The sequence below is a fragment of the Lissotriton helveticus genome, chromosome 12 (assembly GCF_964261635.1).
Source record: "Lissotriton helveticus chromosome 12, aLisHel1.1, whole genome shotgun sequence".
NCBI classification, from domain to species: domain Eukaryota; kingdom Metazoa; phylum Chordata; class Amphibia; order Caudata; family Salamandridae; genus Lissotriton; species Lissotriton helveticus.
The window spans coordinates 773,906,596-773,928,451 of NC_136073.1; the positions used below are offsets into that span (position 1 = coordinate 773,906,596).

The window sequence follows — 21,856 nt, forward strand, 5'->3', positions numbered from 1 at the left end:
ACCCAAAAACAACTAGTGTGTTCCCAACCACAGTAGGGACACCTTTGACCCTTAACCAATGTTTAGCCTGAGGTGCCGGTCTGCCGGCCCAGTGAATCGCTACCCGTCTCTTGGCGAACACCAGCGGCATTGCAACAAGCTTGCGATTAGCGTTTGAGATATCTTTGACATGACCCAGAAGGCACAGCAGTGGGTTAGGTACAATGCGTTCCTGAGTGACATGGCTAATTATGAAGCACACTTCTAGCCAAAAGTCTGAAAACTTAGGGCATTACCAGGCGAGATGCTCAAAGTCCGTGCCGGGAGCAGAGCATCTCATCCATCTATCATTATTTATTAGTCCCATCCTATGCAGAGTGGCGGGGGTACGGTATAGTCGATATAAATATTTAACATGAATGAGCCTAAGGTGGTAATTGGGGGGGTGAGGCGTCAAGTTTGATTACAGCAATATTGCTACTGTGCGGGTGAGAGGTCGCCTGCCAGGTCTCTGCTCCATTCATTAAGAGCGCGATCTGTATCTATGGGGGACGCAGCCAGAGTAAGTGCATATAGTCATGTGACTAGTTTGCAAGGGGAGGTGGAGGAGTGCAGGTATTCTAGTGCTGCGCTGGGACGGGGGAGTAAGTGGGAAGGTCAGGTTGTCGTTTTTGCAGGTGGCACAGTCTGGTAATATAGCAATTTGTCTAGTGGTGCAGCGTCTTCAGACAATGCGAAAAAAGGTGTTGCTAGGGTATATGTCAGTGTTAGTGCGGATACTCAGATCTGCCGCCTGGTGGGCCATGCCAGCTGTCTGCAGCGGAGGGAATGCTCGCAAGCTACATTAAAGGTGCGGAAAGTGTTTTGGAGCTAGTGTATCTACGCAGCCCGTCCGAAGACCAGTGCACACACTCCACCTTTATTTCTTCCCAGGGTCTTTTATACAGTAGAAATAGTGCTGTTTGCAGCGGCCAGGGGGAAGCCAGGTCAGCCTCGACAGCGACGTGCGGCTGAAAGGGCATAGGGTGAATCCAAAAATGAAGGAAACTAGCTTGGGCGCAAAACGGAGATCGGGGGCTTCCATTCCACCTCTCGCTAGAGGTAGTGTTAGGAAGTCATAGGTGATGCGGGGCTGGCGTCCTGCCCAGATTAAGATAGCAATGTTAGACATGAAGTTTTTTATTAAAGTGTGAGGTGAGTGGAATGTGGATGTTTTAAACAAGTACAGGAATTTTGGGATCACACATTTTTGTGATGGCAATGGCACCCTGCCAGTGAAAGAGGACGTTAATGCCACATTTGCATTTTATTTCCAGACCGTTCATTTCCTTACCAAAGTTTGATCTCCATAACTCGTCCAAATCCCTGGTCAGCGAGATACCAAGGTATCTTGTAGAACCACCAGCCCAAATGAATGGCTAGTCCGTGGTGAATGGTTGCGTGGCATCTGTAAGGTGGAATAGAACAGACTTGCCCCAGTTAACCTGGACCCCGGATAAGCAGCCAAACCGGATAACCTCCCTGGGCATGGAAGCCAGGTTCTCTTGCAGTTCACAGATATAAAGCGTGAAGTCGTCGGCATACATAGATGTGACCAATGCTCGAGCCAAGAAACCAATGCCTCGCTGAGTGTGGTTCTGGCGTGCTGCCAAAGGCTCCATAGCGATGGCAAATAACATAGGGGACAGAGGGCAGCCCTGCCGTGTGCCCATCGCGATTACTATGGGATCAGTTACCTGCCCGTTGATTCTGATCCGTGCCGTTGGGAGTGTGTAAAGGAGCTCTATTTTCCCAAACAAAATCAACACTAAAGTCCAGGCGAGGAAGGCGGTAGAAAAGGAAGGGCCAATCGAGGGTATCAAATTTCTTGGTGGCGTCCAGGAGGGTGGCTGCCGCAGGCAGAGAGGGGTTGATTTGGTGAAGGACCGAGAAAATGGTGCGCAGATTATGCGAAGTGGCGCGTCCCGGAATGAACCCCGATTGGTCTAGATGAGCTATTAATGGCATCAATGGGAGGAGGCGATTAGCCAGAAGTTTAGCATAGATTTTGTTGTCGCTATTAATTAATGATAGTGGTCGATACGAATCGCAGCACTCTGACTTGTCCGGTTTTAATAAGAGTGCTCGTGGCTTCATGAAGGGAGGGGTGAGGGGAAATCCTACCCAAGGCCATAGATTCGTTCTACATCTCAGCAATGTGCGGGACAAGGAGGGACGTGTACTCTTTATATAAAGCAGGGGTAAGCTCGTCTGAACCTGGGGCCTTGTCACCCGGGAGACCTGCGATAACCGTAGAAATTTCTCTTGAGTTAAAGGTTCATCCAAATATTCCCGATGGCTCTTGCCAACTTCTGAGGGTCTCAAGCTGAAAAAGCACACGCACACCGCGTTGCTTAGGACTTCTCCGGGAACTTTTATGTTCCTGTGTTTCCAAACAGGGAGCCAGCTCACCTCGGGCCCTTGGGGTTAAGGACAAAGGACAGTCTTGTTCAAGAAGGTCGGGACACCACCCACTGCAATGTCCCTTCAGTCTCTTCCTTAGTAAAAGCTACAAACTCCAGGCCAGCCCCAGATCACGAAGCAAGGGTCAGTCCTATCCAGCAGTCTCTTCAGCAACTTCTTCTTTGGCAGAGATTCTTCCTGACCACGAAAGAGGTCAAAGCTTTTGCAGACTCGACCTGTCTATTTCGCCATTCAAAACTACGCCAAATTCTAGGGGGTTCAGTTTTCTTAGTTATACTCCTTCATGTCTTTGAAGTTCTTTGTGCTCAGGGGTCCCTGGCCCCTCCCTAAATCAGTTCTGGGTGTCTCCCTTCCAGTGTCACCTTTTTCCCTTTGGGGTCTGGATCCTTAAATCACTCACTCAGCAAGAGATGGGTGAATTGGTTTATAGCACCAGCCCAATCCTTTTCACATCCAGTGTCCAGTCCCCCCCCCCCCTTAATCTCCAGATGCAGGGCAGCCTGGTGCCATTTCAACCCCTCCCTGGGTCAAGACCTCTCCCAGCTCCTCTCACCTCTTGGATCCAGACAGTCAATCCACATTCAGCAGACACACACAGAAATGCTTAAAGCACAAAACTCAGCCACTTTCTAAAAGAGTGGTTTCTGAACACACCATGACAAACCCACTTTCCCAGAAAGATGTGTTATGACACTGAGTTCGAACATACTAAACTTCACCTCTCCATTTTAAACTGATAGGAAACTAGGCTAACAAACACCCAGCCTAACCCCATTCTGTCCTATGGGTAGGATGGCCTTTTAGCAGTGAAAAACTAAATGGAGTGTTTTTCACTGTCAGGAAATAACGCACACCTTTCTTACTTTTACTTACACTGCACCTTGCCCAGGGGTTACCTGGGACCTACCACATGGGTGCCCAATGTGTATGAAAAATAAAAGTAAGGCCTGACAAGTCGTTGCACTTGTCAGGACAACATGCTAACTTAGCAAGCTGTGGGCAGGCCTAAGTTCCCTTCTCCGCGCGCCTTTGCATACTAGCCCTGGCGCACACAGTGCACATCACTAGTGACTTTAAGGGAAACATACCAATCATGGCCAACCAATTACCATTTCACTTTAAACAGGGAACTCTTGTACTCTGACACTAATCAGCAGTGGCAACGCACCCAAAGCATCTAAAACAAAGGAGATAGAGGCAAAAAGTCAGGGGTAATCACGCCAAGAAATGCCAGGTCTAACCGTTTTTTTCACTTGCTTGGGGGCATAAGAGCTATGGTTCAAAGTGGGGGATATTTTAATTTTTCTTGTTACTCACTTGATCTGCACAATACTTCCTTTACCTGGGGCTTATCAGGTAGGCTTGGTCCTGTTTGCCAGTGCGCTCTTCCTAGAGAGTCCGTTTTTGGTCTCAAAAAGGCCACATTGCTATAGTAACTACTGGCATTGAACAAAACTGCTTTGTGTGCAGATATGTTCCTTGTACAAGAGCAGAATGTTGTCCGACACAGTGAAGCCAGCCAATAGAGAGAGCTAGCATTTTAATAAAAACAAAAGATCTTGGTTAACTCGGATTTAATTAGGGACTCCATTGTTAAAGAAAGTCATTACACCCATGATATATGTCCTTTTATTAATGCATATTTGTTCATGAATTCACATAAATTTCCTTAAGTAGGCCAGGAAACCGTACTCTTAGAAAATATTTGCGAACTGCATTTTAGCATGAGCAAATATGAATGTGTAGTTTTTCCCCTGCAAAAATCTGTTGACTGTTTACAAGTTCACTTTTTCAACAACTACATTTTTGCCAGCCCTTGAAGAAACTTTACTTCTGCTGTTGTCAGAGGTAAAATTCCAACCTTTCTCAGTATGGGAAAAGCTGGTAACCCCCCAGCCCCCCCCCCCATTTAAAAAAAAAAAACTTTTTATAATATTAGTCTTACATAACCAGAGGCTGTTATCCGAGCTCTTCAATAATGAAATTGCTGCCATTATTTGATGGTGCAATATGTGCCACCAAAGGGACAAATGACTTTTGTTACAGGACAAGTAGATTTATGAAGCTACCTGTCTCATGGACATGTAGATATTTTATTAAATGCCACACCCCTGCACATGTACTTGATTGTTGGATCTAATGCTGGCTTGGTCACTCTTAATCCCTTGGTGGTATGGGTGACTATTACAAGTCGTAATTTGTTATCATACCAGTTCTGAATTTTGTTAATCTGTGCCTGGTGCAAAATTCAATTAAAAACAAAGCAGTATTGATGACATTTAAAATCCTGTGCAGGACCTCCTAAGTATTTCACATTCATGTCTGTTTAAAACAGAGCTTCGGTGGTGCTGGTAGGAGCTGATTGCTCTTTCTAATTGTAGTTTACTCTGAGCCACCTTTGGACAATTCACTTCACATAAAGCTTCCATGCACATCTTCGAACCACCGTTTTGGCTTTTGTAGTGTAGAATGTCAGTTTTTAGTGTAAGATGGCACGTGAGGTTGAATGTGCTTGCAGAGGGCACTGGAGTGTCTCTGTGGAGTACATGCCATAACTAGACTGAAATGAGCAACGGTTTTGATACTGTTACAGGTAGTTCGATTGTCCTTGTGAGGATGTTGCACTTTGGAATTGTGATGGGCAGCCTATGCATTCTTTATGCTTATCAACTGTCCGGACTCTGTGCAGGTGCTTTTAATTCTGAACTGAACACTAATGCCTACAGCTCGTTGCACACACATCTATGGTAACAATTGTAGTCTTGCCAGTATTTGCACTATGAACAAGGATTGTGGTGGTCTCTTAGCAGCTGTGCCAAAATCTTCTCTAGCTCCAATTGTAATTCTCAGTTTTCTTTCTCTTGTTCCATAGGGATTCAATTCTGAAGCATTTAAAGCACAACAAAGAAATTTCCTGACTGGGCAAAATACAGGCTTCCCCACTAATCAAGCCGGAGTTTTGAGGCATGTACCTTTGTATAACGAAAGAACCTTCAGACACCCAGCGCCATTTCATTTAGGAAGAACTCGGGCACCTGTTTCCAGGAGTACAGCAACCTTCAACCCACAGGGCTATTACAGTGAAGCCACATCCTATAGGAATCAACAGGCGTATTCCCGCGGTACATCTTCTAGCAGTCCACATAACAACTTTGGAGGCCCAAGAACCAACAGCAGCCACCGGCCACAAACCCAGTATTCTGTGTGTAGGCCGCAGAACATCCAGAGGTGCTCCGAAGAAGCATTTGATAACATTTCACTTCATCTGCAAAACCTTTCTCTAAAGAGTGATCCTGAGAAAGAGATCTTGAATATTTTGCAACGACTTGGCAAAGGCCAATTCCTTTCAGCTCGTGATATTGCACACAAACTTAAAATAAAGAAGAAGGAAGTCAATCATTATATCTACAAGTTGCACCAAGAAGGGAAGCTTCAGAAAAGAGGTGATTCTCCTCCACGTTGGTCTATTGCAGACTCTTCTGTTGGGCACTCACAAGAAATTTATAGTAACATTAAAGGTCAGAACTCCAAGATAAGCACAGAGGAAGAGTCCTCTCAATACAGGGAAAACTCTACACACCATTATCCTGAAATCTCAGCAACTATCCATCAGGTGCAGAAGACTACAGAGGTTGGAAACAAAAGTGAATCCACATACACAGAAAGTTCAACTGACGAAGGAAGCTCTTCTGTAAACTCTGAAGAATTTGATTCTGAAACCATGGTTGTAAACAGGGAACAAATCTGTGAATATCTTTTTGGCGTGGAGCAATCGACTGCAATGAACATTGCAAAAAATATAGGACTTAATAAGGCCAAAGATGTGAACATCACTCTTTATCAAATGGAGAAGCAAGGCGACATTTGCAGGGAGGCCACAACTCCACCCAAGTGGTCCCTCACTGAGAAAAAGCGTGACAGGATGCAGCTGAAGAGAAAGGCTCATGAGGTGCTGGTAGCTGAATCAGTGAAAGAAGAGGATTTGGATCCATCTTCTGATGCATTTGAAGTAGGAGAAGAGGAGTCTGAGAACGTGGGCGCCGGTTTTGGTTCTGACGATATGAATGGAGGAGAAAAAGAAGCATTGAATGACAAAACTCTTGATTTGGATGGATCTTCTGGTGAGCCTCCGAAGAAGCGAATGAAGGATGAGGCACTGAATGGCAGTTTTGCCACAGATGATGTCACAGAGTTTGGAGATAATGTGGGAACACCACTGAATTTTGCAGAACCCCCAGTTGAGCGTATGCCACCGCTGGAGAAGCTGCTGCAGTGTATTGAGAAAAATCCAGTGAGTGGGTTGCTTGAGTACACACAGTTTTTGAATCAGACGTGTGATTTCATCATCTTGCAGCAAACTGGACCATCACATGATCCAAGGTAAATTGAAATAGTGACTACCTTCCTTTGGGGCTGGTTGGGTGAGTTCAGCACTGTCGTTTTCTTTGCATTTGTTATAGCAAAAGAATGAGGTTTGCTTGGTGGCACTAATTTGTTATGACTGCCTGTGTTAGTACTGTGCTTAGGTATGCTTCAGGCTTTGCTTTTAGAGGTGAAGCAGTTTGGAATAGAGTACTTGATGGATAGTACTGTTGGCAATGATACTATAACATAGCAGTAAGAGTGGAACTGTGTCTAACGCAGTTTACCTATACATGGCAAGTCAGTTAAGTGATGATATATCCTTTTAAACTTAGACTTGTTTGTTGTTCTGTTGACTGCTTGAATGGGTAACACGAGCGCAGTATAATAGGTGAGAAGTTTGACATAGTCCCCTGTTTTTAACAGTTTTATTGTTTTTAATACCTGGATTCCAAGACCTGGCTCTGTTTCTGCCATTTTCATTTTGTTTAGGTGCATGTTAGACACAAGTATGGCTTCTTCTTGTTGATTTGGTAACTGGCCTGCATGAGCCCATTCAAATGTAACGTGGCCATTTCTCATCCAGTGTTTGAATTGTTCAATTAGCAGTTTTCAGAGTTGATTCTCATTCATACTTTTTGTTTCTGTGGATGGAATATGGGGTGCAGTGACACAGCATTAGGAGCAGAAATGTTTGCATGCCTGTACACTTTGTGCCTAGTATGGTTTGGATGTTGAATGTCTGTATGGATGACCATAGTGCAGTTTACATGAACAGTAACTGCGTTTCCGATTAGGCAAGGGAAGCACCGAATGCTACAGCTTGCCTAGATGTTGCTCTTTGCAACTTTTGTAGTTGCTGGATGCCAGTACTATCAAGAAACATGCACTTGCCATTGGTGTCTGATACACGATTTTCTTCCTGTGTAGAACCACACTGCACTTTGAAAATTGCCACCCTTTTTACATAGATTTGTTGTCGTGCTTGATTTTATGACTGTCCTGTCATACCAGTTATGACTTTGCTGTTTGCACATACACTGATCGCTTCTTTGTGCCAGAGAGGTGTTTAATCACTGTTAGGTTTGAGATAACTGTTTAACTGCAGCCCAAGTTGTGTCTGAGAAGCTTGGGTTCTGGGATTGTTCAAAAAGGGGCCATAATGGTGGGTGTATTTTTGCTTGCTCTGAATAGAGCATTTATTTTCTAATTTGGCAAGGATGCAGCTAAGATCTGTTTAATGAAAGGCCAAGACCTGCAGTGCCAAAATATTGGATTCCTGTAGACAGATGGTTAATGCCCAGGGCATAATTCAAACAACCAAAGAGTGACTCAGCTAATGGGCACACAGTTTCTGTTGGGGTGTATTTGGACAGTGGACCATGCCCACAAAGTTTGGGCTTGTCTACTCAATATCCAGTAGACCAATATTTGAAACAATTGTAATGGAATATTCACATCTATGCCTTATTTGAGCAGTCAAATATGGTTTTGTTCTGTTTGTGTGTGTTTTTTTGGGGGGAGGGGGGGGTCTGTTTTTTGCATCTGAATTGTATGCCTCTGTTCATCCCTTTCCTTGTATTTTTTTTTAATTACCTACATACTTTCAAGATTTAAAATTCAGGCAGTTATTGAAGGTCGCCAATTTCCAGTGGTTGTAGCGGCAAACAAAAAGTTAGCAAGGAAAGAGGCGGCTGCCTGCACTTTGAAGATCCTGCTGCGTGAGGCACGTGGTGAAGAGGAAACGGAGGAAGCAGAGGAGGCTCCGCAGCCTGAAATGGAACAAGAGAAAATGAAAGTGGTACGTAAACTATTTTAATTTCTGAAATTAATTTTGGGGTTATTCTCCAGTGAGTGACACTGTACAATTATTTGTCACTTTGTGATTATTTACTGAATAAGAAAGAATATTGCCTTTCGAGTCTGAGGCTTTCAGGGCGATGGAGGATTTGATTTGCTATTAGCATATTTTACTGTATATTCACATACTGTGCATTCCTATCTTGTTTTTTCTTTTCCATTTTGAGGCCATCAATGCCTTTTCTCCTTTGTTCAAGAAACAGAGATGGGAAACGACTTTTAAGCTTGAGGGGTAACTCGTTATCTTACAACTGGTCATTTAAAATACTTAAAAAATCTCATTTTGGGCAGACAACAAATATAGACCTACTAGAGGCCCCTGGGAAGTAGCGGGACACTAGGAGAATGTGGTTGGGTGCAAGAATTGTGGTTGAAAGCGATTCCAGCCTCTACAGTGACATGATACTTTTTATTTCTGTTGTGTGTCAAACCCCCAATTTTACAGAATTGTTTGTATTTTATTCCAACAGTCACAACCATTAGCACCATTTCCCGCTGGAAAGAATCCAGTTAGTATTTTAATGGAGACTGCTCAAAAGACTGGTGAAAGCTGTGTGTTTCAGTTACTATCCCATGACGGACCAGCCCATGACCCCAGGTTTGTTCTTACTGTATTTTGTTAATGTGCTTCCGCAACAGATGTTCAAGTAACTTGATTTTGATTAGAACAATAGTGATGCAGAACTCAATCTATCATAGTATAAGGTATCAACTTTTCTGAGGGCAGTCTCCTCAAATGGGGAGAGGCTACATTTCCTACAATCGTAGAATTTATCTTCCACAGATTACTCTGTGATCTTCCACAGGTCTGTACCATTTGAATAATGCCACAAAAAGTAATTAAAATAATATATTATCAATGGTAAAAAAGACAAATGAAAACCTTTAAAAAACATTTTTTTTAAAGTGCGCACAATTCTGAGAGAGGCTTGTCTAGACTTTACGTATGTTTTCTTTGTCATCTAGAGTTGCATTGGCTCACAGAGCTTGGCGTCAAGGAAATCCTTGTAGTTCTTGTTTCTCTGCTGGCTCAGATCATGTCCTTGGAATACTATAAATACTATGCACTGTTTGAGCAATGTTTTTTTACTTCTCTGAGGATTCTTTTTTGTCTTTTGTAGTTTTGACAGCACCCATTTTCATCTGCATGTCACATATTTGATTCCACGAAGGGACCACCTCATCCTGTAACTTTTGGAGTCTTTTAGTTGGGGACCTTAGTGTGTGGGTTCTAGTAATAACTATTGTTTAGAGTCCTGCTAGAAGAGTAATTTTAACAGCCCCAAAGCTGGGTCACTTTCCCACTACTCTCTTCACGTTCAACTACTGAAAGCAGTACTGACGCTGAGCATTCTGTATTCTCTTACTCTCAGATGTTCAACAAAGACCCTTTATCGTCTGGACCTATACTATATTGCTAGTATAACTAGGACAAATACATTCACAATACACAGAAGTTAAATAGAAAATATGGTGGGTATTGTGAAAATCTGGGAGGACTTTGCACTCATCCATTTTTTATTTTAAATTTTTTTTTAGGGGTTGTCAGTTAACAACAAAGACAGTATCGCAGTGTCAATATATTGATAAATGACAGTATAGATGTTGCAGAACAAATATATTCACATACACTGAAGTTAAATAGAAAATATGGCAGCTGTGAAAAGCTGGTAGGATTTTGTACAGGTAGCTTACTGCTCTGTCCATCCATTTTTTAAAAACAATTTTTATAGGGGTCTCCAATTGAGAACAAATATACTATTGTAGTGGCAATACAATAATACAAGACATTATAGAACTTAATCACGATTACATGTTCATCAGAAACATTGGTATTGAATAGGAAGATAGGCGGGGCAGCTGTCCAAGCGTTCGAATTCTGGGTGACTTGTGATGGGGTGTTGCACGACAAGTCGAGATTCTGCCCAATGATGAAAAAATAACCCTGGAAGGGGGAGGGTTTCAGCAGGTGCAGAGTAAGAAAGGCAGAGCAGGTCCATCCCTGGTTGCGCGAGTAGGGACTCTGTTCGGGCAGCGCGCCGGGCACCGCCTTGTATGGGCATTGGCTGAGTTGGTTGAACAGAGTTTGAGCTGGGTGGACTCCCAATATGCCACCTGTGCTGTTTGAGCAGTCTCAAATTTGGGTGCCCAGTTCCGGCTTCAGATCTCTTTAATGGGTAGGGGAGTCTGGCGGGTAGAAATATGTAAATGCCATGGGTGGTTCGAGGAGGTTCACAGGGGTAAGTCATTGATGCAGATGTTTTGCTGGAATTGTTTGAGGAGCGTGTCCCTGGCCTTGGAGATCGGCTGCTTGCGAAGGTGACAAACCTTACTGTAGTGCAAGGACTCGCCCTTTGCCTTCCCCATTTTCTCAGCGCTCCATATCCGGGAGAAATCTGGGGTGCCGGTGCAGCGCTCAATTGCAAGGTCGGAGTTCTCTTGCCCAGCGAAGTATGTCTGCACCTTATGATGTTTCCTGCATTTTAAGATGCAGAGGGCGCAGGCCTTCCACGATTGGAGATCAGTGAGCTCTGTTACCTCCACTAGCACTTCGTAGACTGAGCGCCAATAGCAGGAGAGTGCGGGACAGGACCCCAACATGTGTTGCAGATCAGCTGACGATAAGTGATAGCGTGAGTAGCAGAGCTGTGCATTGGGGCAAAACGATTAAGCTGCTTGGGTGTCAAGTAGGCTCTGTGTAGAATGGAGAACTGAATGTTTTTTAATCGGATGTTTCTAGACGCCTGTTGGGGAACTTCAGTGCCTGTTCCTATTCTGAGTCGCGCAGCACTCAGCTGAAGTCATCCTCCCTCCTATCCCGCAGGGTGACAATTGGAGTACCAGTGTGTTCTCGAATAGCCCTGTAGATCAGTGTTATCATGTGCCGCCCTGCCCCCATGTGTAGGAGTTCATATGACTGGGTGTATTTGAGGTTCCTTGTTGTAGGAAAATGTCCCTTTTTGACATGGTCATCCCCACTTTTTGACTGGTATTTGTTGCAATTTTAACTGGAGTGCACTGGGTTCCTGCTAACCAGGTCTCCAATTGGGTATTAAATGGACACTAAAGAGGATCCCTCAGGGCTGCAGCTTGTTGTGCCACCTTAAGGGACCAACAAAAACTCCTGCAGACTGTCATTGCAGGCTGCTTGAAATGGTGCAAACAAATGTGAAAGCTCAACATAGCGCACACCCTGTGTAAATAAAAATGCCAGCATTTGTAAAGCGCACAGCTACCTCCGGAGAGGTGTCCCGGCGCTGGGAGCCATCGGGAAGATTAAACCAGGTATTGCCCAGAGTCACATGGCGCTGGGCTAAACTGCCGCTGGAGATCAAACCGTGAATCCTGTGGTCCGGAGTCGGCACCGCGGACTCTGCGCCACACCTTCATTCCATGCCCACACACGCACTGCATGAAATATTTGTAAGTCACCCCTACAGAAGATCTCGTATCCCTAAGGCATGGTGCATTATATCGCATTTGAGGACATAGCTGCATGTCCAGATATACCCTGATGCGTTCTAGTTAAATTGCAAGATTGTACCAGTGAACAGGGAAGCTATCTTAAGTATATATACACTGGGCACTGGTCATAACAAAATTCTCAGCTACATGATGGCCTTAACTGACACCGATGGTGTTTGCTATCAAATACCTTGTTTTAACAAATCTGCACCGACACGAGTAGTGAATGTATTAAGACATGGATCCAGAGGGCACCTTAGAGGTGCCCTCTGAAAACCCTACCACTATGTAGTGTGTTGTCTGACTGGCATCATCAAGCCTGCCACCACAGACTAGTTTCTGCCCCTGTGCGCCCCCCCCCCCCTTTTGAGGTAAGAGGCCATGCTCTCTGAGGCCAAAAACAATGTATGCTCCGGAGGAAGGTGTTCACACTACCCCCATGGCTTGTGATTTATCATATCCAGGCCTTCAAAGCCGCTGCTGCCATTTTTGTGTGACCCCGGCTTCCCTAGACCTGCGAAGTGCCACCCCCTGCCCTGAGGCCCATTTGGCACCAGGACAGGTGGGATATTGGCTATGTAAGTAGGCTTGATGAACCACCCGGCAAGTCACACCGCTGTGGTTGGCTGCATGGTGTTCTCCACCAAAGAAGGGTTCCAACATCTTAATTTTGGTGGAATTAGGAATTCTGGAATAGGGTTATGCCCACTCTCCACAGTAAGTGGTCATATAGGCGGTTTTGTGACCCCACTGGTAAGTAACCCATTGGCTACCCCTAAATTCAATATGTAAGTGGCCCCCAGACTCCAGGAACTCTGACTCGCCTGACTAAAGAAGGACCAAGAATAGCCCTAGAAGTGAGAACTGTGGACTTTGGCACCAAAACCTTGCCTGCCTGCTCATGTTCCGACAGTGGTGACAACCAGACTCGTCCTGCAGCTGTTCATTCTCCAAAAGCCTTGGTTGGCTGCCAGCACTTCACCAACCAGCCAGCATCTCCCTTAGGAGCCGCTCCCTGCAGGCACTGACCGCAACATTTGATACACCATTCTGCTGACCACCGGGTCCACCGATGCAGCAGCCACCCAGGAGGAGGTCTGTGTGCTGCAGAGCGTTATATCTGTTGACCCACTAAGTTTGGAGATACCAGTACCTATAGTAGGCCCCCGAAATACGATTGCAAATACTTGTATGCAGGATGCTTCTTTCTCCATAGGAAAGTACTACTGCGTAAAAACGCATGTGTGGGGTTTTTGCTTAACTGTAAACATTGGTAACTTGAAAAGTACTTACCTGATTACGAGCTTCTTGGTGTTCAATATTGTATGAAAACCTGTGTACTTTTTCTAAATTGGTGTAGAGTTTCTTCTTGAATATTCGATAAGCCTAAACTGCTCACCCACTCTACCACTAAAGAGAACATCTGAGATTGTTAATTTAAGCCCAATAAGCCAACAAGGGTCGTCTGGACTTTCTACATAGTGTACCTTATTTTGGTACACTACATAAAAAGCCTGATTCCTACACTTGTCACTTGTGAGAAAGTGACTCTTTTGACATGGTTATCCCCACTATTTGCCTGGTATTTAATGTGGTTTTGATTGTAATTCACAGGGCACCTGCCAACCAGGCCCCCTGTTCCAGTGCTTTTTCCTTAAAAACGACTTCACAATTGCCCCTTCAGGCCTCCTGCAAGTCCCTAGTAAATAGTTCTGGAGTTCAAAGGGCATGGGGACTGAAGAGGGTCTCCTCGCCTAGGCCCTGTAGACTTCCTCTGCAGCATGCATGGCCTGGTGCAGACAAAGACAGCATGGCACACTGCCTGTGTGCCATGCCAGCTTGCCCTGCCTAAGGTATAGGTACATCATCCCTCTAGCAGGCCTTCCAGTCCTAATGCTGGGTGCACTATACCACTGGTTTGGGCATATGTGCACAAGCAGATATGCCCCACCAATATTTAAATCCATTATTAGATATTGTAAGGGCTAGGGAAGCCATGGAGAGTAGAGTGCATGGGCTGGAAACTCAACAACTCTAGTTTTACAGGACCATGATGACTTATCTAAAACCAGGAGTGTTTGGTACCAAACTGCTCCTCTCAGTAAACCCACACCAATGCCAGTGTGTGATTGTGAGAGAGTGGCTCTATATATACTGGACAATAAGGTAGTACAGTGTATAGAGTCCACAAACCCCAAAGGTATAACAGAAGTTGAAGTCAGAACTGACCTTACTCTCCAAAGTGGTAGCTTGGTCGAGCAGTAAGGCAGTACCAGAGGACAGTGTAAAGCATTTGATGTACACACTCAGTCAGCAAAAGGTTTCACACACTCAAGGACTGAACTCCTGGCCAATTGTTTGTATATCCAAAGATATAGTAGTTTTATTTTTAGAACCAACAGTTATAAAAATATACTTTTCAAGCTACGAGTACTCACATAAATACTTTGCAGAGAAGCAAGAAGTTTGTACACACAATAATTACAGGATAGCTAATAAGCAATACAGTTCTGAAAACGCACTCTAGCATTGAGCTCAATGGGTTTTTCATTGGAAAGTACAGTTGATTACTTTATGGATTACTTTGGTAGTTCCAGGACTAGGTCTTCGATTCAGTCCTGGGGTCTAAGCTGAAACCAGATTAGCAAAAACGTTTTAGTTACAGGGATGAATATTCCTGAATATAAAGCTGTTTTAAAAGTTCACACTTAAAAACTTTTCAAGATGATTCTGACCATGTTATCCAATGGGAGGAAATTCAGGTTACAGATAAAGTACGATCGCGTTACTTTGTTAACCCAGCACTAGTCTCCTGGGGCCAGCACTGGGGGCTTAACTTAAAACAGGTAGCTAATTGCGTTTCAGTATTTTGTACGGTTTTTAAAGAATATTTGCAGTTTTCAAAAGTAGACAGAAGAAATTTCATAGAAAATCAGACAATGGGTTCCTATTGAGAAAAATACAGGTTACTAGTATACCTGCTAGGGATTACTTTTGCGGTTCAGTACTGGGCTGGAAGGTACAGTACTGGCTTCTCTCCTGATCACAAGTGAGTATTTTCGAATTCGGTCTTTGGCTGATTTTATAGGAATATTTTCAGTTTTCAAAACTTAAAACTTAAAAAATTTCGAGTCAAAATGGGTCAATGTTATCCAATGGCAGGTAAGTGAATTACCGGCCTTCAGGTGAGTACTTGGTTGGTGAAGGTAAGGTTCTGGGCACAGACTCAGGGTTCCCCCAGGATCAGGTAGGTACAGTTAGTACACCCTCAGCGGCACAGGGGTGGCCAGGTGCAGAGGTAGTTGGGCCCAATGTTAGTCAATGAGAGGCAGGGGGCCTTTGGTTGGTGGCGGCTGGCTAGCAGGCCACGCGGCTGTTGGAGCTGGGCTCCTGGTCACTTGCTCAGGGCAAGGGGGAAGTAGATTAAGACAGAGAGGTCACAGCCAGCGGCACTCGGGCGGCTGGGTGTAGGGTGCTTTTGAGCCGTCGGTCGCTCCATGTTATCCAATGAGGATCTTGTCAAAGGAACAAATGCTGCAGGCTCGGGGACGGCGACTCTCCAGGGCCGACCAGCACTTCGAGAGGTAAGTTGGGATCTTGGAGCACAGGTAGGTACTCCAAAGGGAGGCACAGCGGGCCGCTGGGCGCCGGGTGCAGGGGTGTCCTTGGGGGTCGGGAAATCTTACCCTCGGCTGGTTGCGGTTGGGATGGCCCCTGGTTCTGAGTCTGCAGGCGTCTGCTGGTTCGTCGAGGAGGGTCTTTGGGCACTGGACTTCGGGTCCCAGTCGCCGGGGGGACGTCCTCGTGGTCTTGGTTCGAGTTGGCCCGGCCCGGGCTCGGCTGGTTCAGAGTGGGCTGGTCTGGAGCTTCCTGGTGAGCAACAGGTGGGGTGTTGCAGCAGAGCCTCTGCTGATGGGAGTCCCAATCTTCGAGAGGGTCAAGGCAGGCAGGTCCTCTGGGTGTCCCGAGGTTGCTGTCCGTAGGGGTCGCCGGGATTATGCAGAAGCAGGTTCCTGGATCAACAGGCCGGTAGGGCTGGGGCCAAGTCAGTTGTTAGCAGCTGCGCGGCGGGTCTTCTTCTTCTTGATCTTCTTTCTTCTTTTCTTATCTGGATCTGAGGAAGGAAGGTTCAGGGAGCCCCTAAATACAAAATTTAGGGGCGTTAGGGCAAGGGCAGGGACCAATGGGTCCCTGTCCTGGCGTGAGGACACCCCCTAACCTGCTCCTCTCCTGGGGGAGGGGGCAGGAGCCTAGCTGGTATTGGCAGGGCTCCCCATCTACAAGATGGCCGGAGCCCGGGGTCGTGCTTCACCTCGCCTCCTCCACCTGAGGGGTGGAGTTGGCAGAGGTTGGCACCCCCTCCTTCCTGACGTAGTTTTTCCCGCCAGTCTTCCCGCCAGAGTGGGCGAGAACGGGTGGGGGGGTAATTTGCTGGGTACAGCAAATGGTCTGGAGAAGCTCTCAGAGGCGGTATGCCTTTGAAGCTTCCCCCTGTCCATCCTGGGGGAGGAGACATAGAACCTCGTCCAGGATGTGCATCGTTGCAGGCCCAGGAGAGCGGGGGGGGGGGGAGGCTCTCCACCCAGGGGTCCAGCAACATGTCTGCTGTGTGGCAGCCTCTGCAGCCACTCAGCCCAGACGGGGATTGTAGGTTAGGTTTCAGGGGGCATCTCTAAGATGCCCTCTGTAGTGCATTTTACATTAAATCCCACACTGGCATCAGTGTGGGTTTAATGTGCTGAGAAGTTTGATATCAAACTCGTCAGTCTTCAGTGTAGTCATTATGGTGCTGTGGAGTTCGTAATGACAACCTCCCAGCACCATATACTCTTAATGGCATCACTGTACTTAAAATGCCCAGGAATGGCCCTGGGTACTGTACCCAGCAACTGGCCCCCACCCGTTCTACCCTCACTCTGGCGAGAAAAACAACACCCGGAAGGGGGGTGTGCCAACCTTTGCCAACTCCACCCCTCACGTGGAGGAGGCGAGGTGAAGCATGACCCCGAGCTCCGACCATCTTGTAGATGGGGAGCCCTGCCCAATCCCAGCTAGGCTCCTGCCCCCCTCCAACAGGAGAGGAGCAGGCTGGGGGTGTACTCACCCCAGGACAGGGACCTATTGGTCCCTGCCCTTGCCCTACCTGTAACGCCCCTAAATTTAGTATTTAGGGGCTTCCTGAGCCTTCCTTCCTCAGATCCAGATACCGAAACAAGAAAGAAGATCAAGAAACAAGACCACCTGCCGTGCAGCTGCTAAGAAGAGGAAGACACCAATTGATTTGGCCCTAGCCATACCGGCCTGTCGACCCTCGAACCTGCTCCTGCTAAACCCCGGCGTCTCCAGTGGTCAGCAACCTCAAAAACCCCGGAGGACCTGACTGCCTTGTGACTCTGACTACCTGGGTCTCCCACGAGCAGTGGTACTGCGCAACGCAAGTAACAAGCCTGGGCATCAGCCCGGAACCGCGAACCCTGCACCCTCTGCACCCGCCAAGCCTGGCCTGTGCTGGAGTGAACCAAGACCCTGAGGACATCCCCCCCTGGCGATTCCGACTCTGAATCCAGTGCCCAAGGGATCTCCTCGACGACCCCTGCAGCCTCAGGACAAAAGACTCCTCCGACCGCAACCGGCAGGGGGTACGATCTCCCGACCTCAAAAGACACCACTGCACCCGGCGCTCCACAGCCCCCTGTGCCCAACTCCTGGGTGCCTACCTATCCTCCAAGATCCCAACTTACCCCTCGAAGTGTTGGTCGCTCCTGAAGATCCACCGTCCCCGAGCCTGCAGCCTTTGTTCTCTTTTCAAGATCCTCATTGGATAACATTGAGCGCTCGACGGCTCAAAAGCACCCTGCACCCAGCCGCCGAAGTACCCCTTGCAGTGCAACCTGTACCCTATTCTACTTTCCCCATTTGCCCTGAGCAAGTGACCAGGAGCCCAGCTCCCACAGCCGCGTGGCCTGATAGCCAGTAGCCACCAACCGAAGGCCCCTTGCCTCTCATTGGATAACATTGGGCTTAACTACCTCTGCACCCGGCTGCCCCTGTTCCTCTGAGGGTGTACTAACTATCTACCTGACCCTGAGGGACCCCTGAGTCTATGCCAAGAACCATACCTTCACCAGTCGAGTACTCACCTGGAAACCGATGACTCACTTTCCTGCCCTAGGATAACATTGACTGGTTTGACTCGAAAAATCTTCTAAGTGTGAAGTTTTGAAATGTTAAAATATTCACCTAAAATCAACCGAATATCGAAATCCGAAGTGCTCACCTGTAATCCGGAGAGAAGCCAGTACTGTACCTTGTAGCCCAGTACTGAACCACAAAAGTAATCACAACCGCTATTAATCTAAATTTCTGCCAAAGGAAACCATTGACTGTTTCTCTATGAAATTTCTTCGAAGTGTGAAGTTTTGAAAACGGAAAATATTCATATAAAATCAGCCAAATTCCGAAATAATCACCTGTGATCAGGGGAGAAGTCAGTACTGTACCTTTCAGCCCAGTACTGAACCGTATAAGTAATCCGTACCGGGTTTACTAGTAATCTGCATTTTCTCCGTAGGAACCCATTGTCTGCTTTTCTATGAAATTTCTTCCAAGTGTCTACTTTTGAAAACTTGAAATATTCTTTAAAAATCATAAGAAATACTGAAATGCAATTACCTACCTGTTTTTAAGTTAAGACCCCAGTGCTGGCAAAAGGAGACCAGTGCTGGATTACAAAAGTAACGCGATCGTACTTTACCTGCAACCTGAATTTTCTCCCATTGAATAACATTGTCAGATTTACATTGAAAAGTTTCTAAGTGTGAACTTTTAAAACCGCTTTATATTCATGAAAATTCACTACAGTAACAAACGTTTTTGCTAATCTGGTTTCAGCTTAGACCCCAGAACTGAATCTAGGATCTGGTCCTGGGACTGCTAAAGTAATCTGTATTGTAATCAACTGTACTTGCATGTGGAAAACTCATTGAGCTCAATGCTGTAGTGTGTTTTAGGATTGTGTTGCGTACTGTCAATACTGTATTAATTGTGTGCACAAACTTTATTGCTCCTTTGCAAAGTAATTACACGAGAATACTCATAACGAAAAAAGTATATTTTTATAACTGTTGGTTCTAAAAATAAAACTATATCTGTGGATATAAAAACAATTGGCCTGGAGTTTGGAGGGGTCAGTTCTGACTTTTACCTCGGTTATACCTCTGGGGTTGGTGGACTCTATACACACTGTACTCCATTCTAGTCCAGTATATATAGAGCCACTTTCTCACAACTCATGGCGTGTTCTACGGCATCGTTTGACATCACAACCTCTCAAATGACATCATCCAATGAGCGTGCTAGTTTGTTTTATAGTTTACATACCAGAAGGTAAGTACCATATTGCTTGTCTACCTAATTTTGTACAGCCTGGGTCCAGCTAATGGATTTAAGTTGTAACAAAACACATGTGCTCCTAATGCACTTACCCCGCCCCAGAGCATTTAAAGGCTCCGGGGACCCCATCCCCTGGGGCCGACTTATTTACTGTGTCTTGTCGAGCATGGCCCAGGGGCCGAGTATTTTCAATGCCCTCACTACTGTGGGCACGGAAACATGTTTGTTCTGTTTTCCTGCCTGCACTACTTCAGTACATGTATTGCTAATGCTCAGAAAGCACACTCCCTTCTCCCCTAGAATTGGGGAATTTGGCCCAGAGCCAATTATGGTTTTGGGGTGGGGGTGAGGGGTGCCGGTGCAGCACGCCACCCTCCGCTTAATATATTTGATTTGTCCCAGGAGGATAAGTAAGTAGTAAGCTTATAAAGTGCACGAATGCCGAGGCATCTTGGCGCTGAGGGAGGACACAGGTTTATCACAGGTGAGGGACCTTACTTCTGCTTCGCAAAGAGCCACGTCTTCAGAAACTTCCTGAAACGAGGTCTGGATGTTTGGAGTCTGACATTGTCCAGTAGCTGGTTCTATAGTTTACACGCTCTGTATGTCAGGCTCCTACCCCTTCATCTGGCGCTGTGAATCTGGACTAGACCATTGCTGGCCGATTGAAGGTTACGCTGAGGAGTGTACCGTAGAAACAGTTTCTGTAGATCTGCCGCTCCTTCCCCAAACTGGGTTTTATGTACCAGGCACAGAGCTTTATACTCAGTTTGCTGTTGCACCTGCATTCAGTGGAGGGTTTTAATGCTTCCCGATATATGGTGGAACCTAGGAATATTCAACCGCATTCTAGCTGCAGCATTTTGGATACACTGCAGTTTTGACAGTTGCCGCTTATTAATGCCAATGAAGAGGGCATTAAAATAGTCGCTCCTAGAAAGGATCAAGGCAATGACTACTGTTGTCTGCAATTTAGGAGGAATAAAAGGAAAGATTTTACGGAGGACTTTCAGCTGAAAGAAACATGCTAATGAATGTAAGCTGGTTAATTTAGCCTTGAAAGCTCGGCTGAACGTATATTAACATTCCCAAGTTCCTGACCTTTCCTGCGGGTACAGGGCAATTTCCTCCCTCTGCCGGCCACCAACCCTGGTTCCAGAGTGTTGCACCAGATCAAACTCCATCACTTCTGCTTTCCCGGTGTTAAGTTTGAGATAGTACTAGTGCATCCAGTCAATGATATGTTTTAGACAGCTGTGGAACTTCCCTGCAATAGTGTCAACATTGGAAGAGATGGAAATGACCAGTTTGGTGTCATCAGCCTATGACCCTAACGCTAAACCATGTCCTCTGGTTAACTCAGCCAGAGGTGTCACGTAAATGTTAGAGTTGGGGACAGTGCAGATGAGGGTGAAGCTCTGGTGGTTGCCCCAACAGACCCTTTGTTCCTTATCTGTGAGGAAAGAGGTCTGAAGACTGAGCACCTCGTGGACCGAAGGCCAAGCCTATGCCGTGCACACCAAATGCTGTGTGTGGCGTGGAGTTGACAGCCTGCTGGGGGTTGGCCACAGGGCCTGGCGGCAGGCCAAGCCCTGTGGCCAACCTCACTGCGCATTGGTAAAGGCTGTGCGCAGCGTGAAGTTGGTTGCCTTCAGAAAGTTGGACATGGGGTTGAACTGCAAGCTAGGCCTGGTACCAACTCCATGCACAACCAAAGATTAAACATAAGGTGCTGTTGGCTGCCTCCAGGTGGCTGCCTGCTGGTAGGTGGACCAGGTGGGTTAGACGGGTCCTGTTGCCAACCCCGTGTCGGACGCGGTTGAAGGCTGTGCGTAGCGTACGGTTGGCTGCCTGTACTGTTTGGCTTTACGTATAGGAATAAAATAGAAAGGTTAAAAAAAAAAAGATTCAGTGAAAAAAACAAGTTTCAAAAACTTTCTAGGTAGGTGAAATGTTCAGTAACAGCGTAACCTTTTAAACTCTGAAAACCAAATAACGTCATCAGTTATAATTACCTCAAGTAACTATAACACGTGCCCTACGGTATCTATGACTTGCTCCCTCGCCATGCTCTGCTAATTACCTCATATGGTACATCTTTCATGACATCTTCTCTGACTTTATTAATAGCATCACTGCAACATTTGCACTGAAATTATTGATGAGAAAACTGCATGGATGGGGCGCAGGTTATAGTTACCTTAGTCCACGAGTTATAGTCACTTCAGATAACTAGAACTGATTCATTTCTGTGGTTTTTAGAGTTTAAAATGTTACTTTGTTAATGATCATTTCACCTAACTAGAACTTTACTTTAACCTTTGGTTCTTTTCAG

General features: G+C 46.1%; 1 protein-coding gene across 4 annotated transcripts in view; it reads left to right on the forward strand.

Moving 5' to 3' along the window:
- Positions 1-21,856, forward strand: part of ADAR (adenosine deaminase RNA specific) — a 196,540-nt gene that overhangs the window by 24,054 nt on the left and 150,630 nt on the right. For all 4 annotated transcript variants that reach the window (XM_078670228.1, XM_078670229.1, XM_078670226.1 and 1 more), the window contains exons 2-4: positions 5,315-6,822; positions 8,416-8,605; positions 9,135-9,262. In XM_078670228.1, the coding sequence (XP_078526354.1) occupies positions 6,164-6,822; positions 8,416-8,605; positions 9,135-9,262 (977 nt within the window). In that variant the 5' untranslated portion in view covers positions 5,315-6,163. The remainder of the gene's footprint in view (positions 1-5,314; positions 6,823-8,415; positions 8,606-9,134; positions 9,263-21,856) is intronic.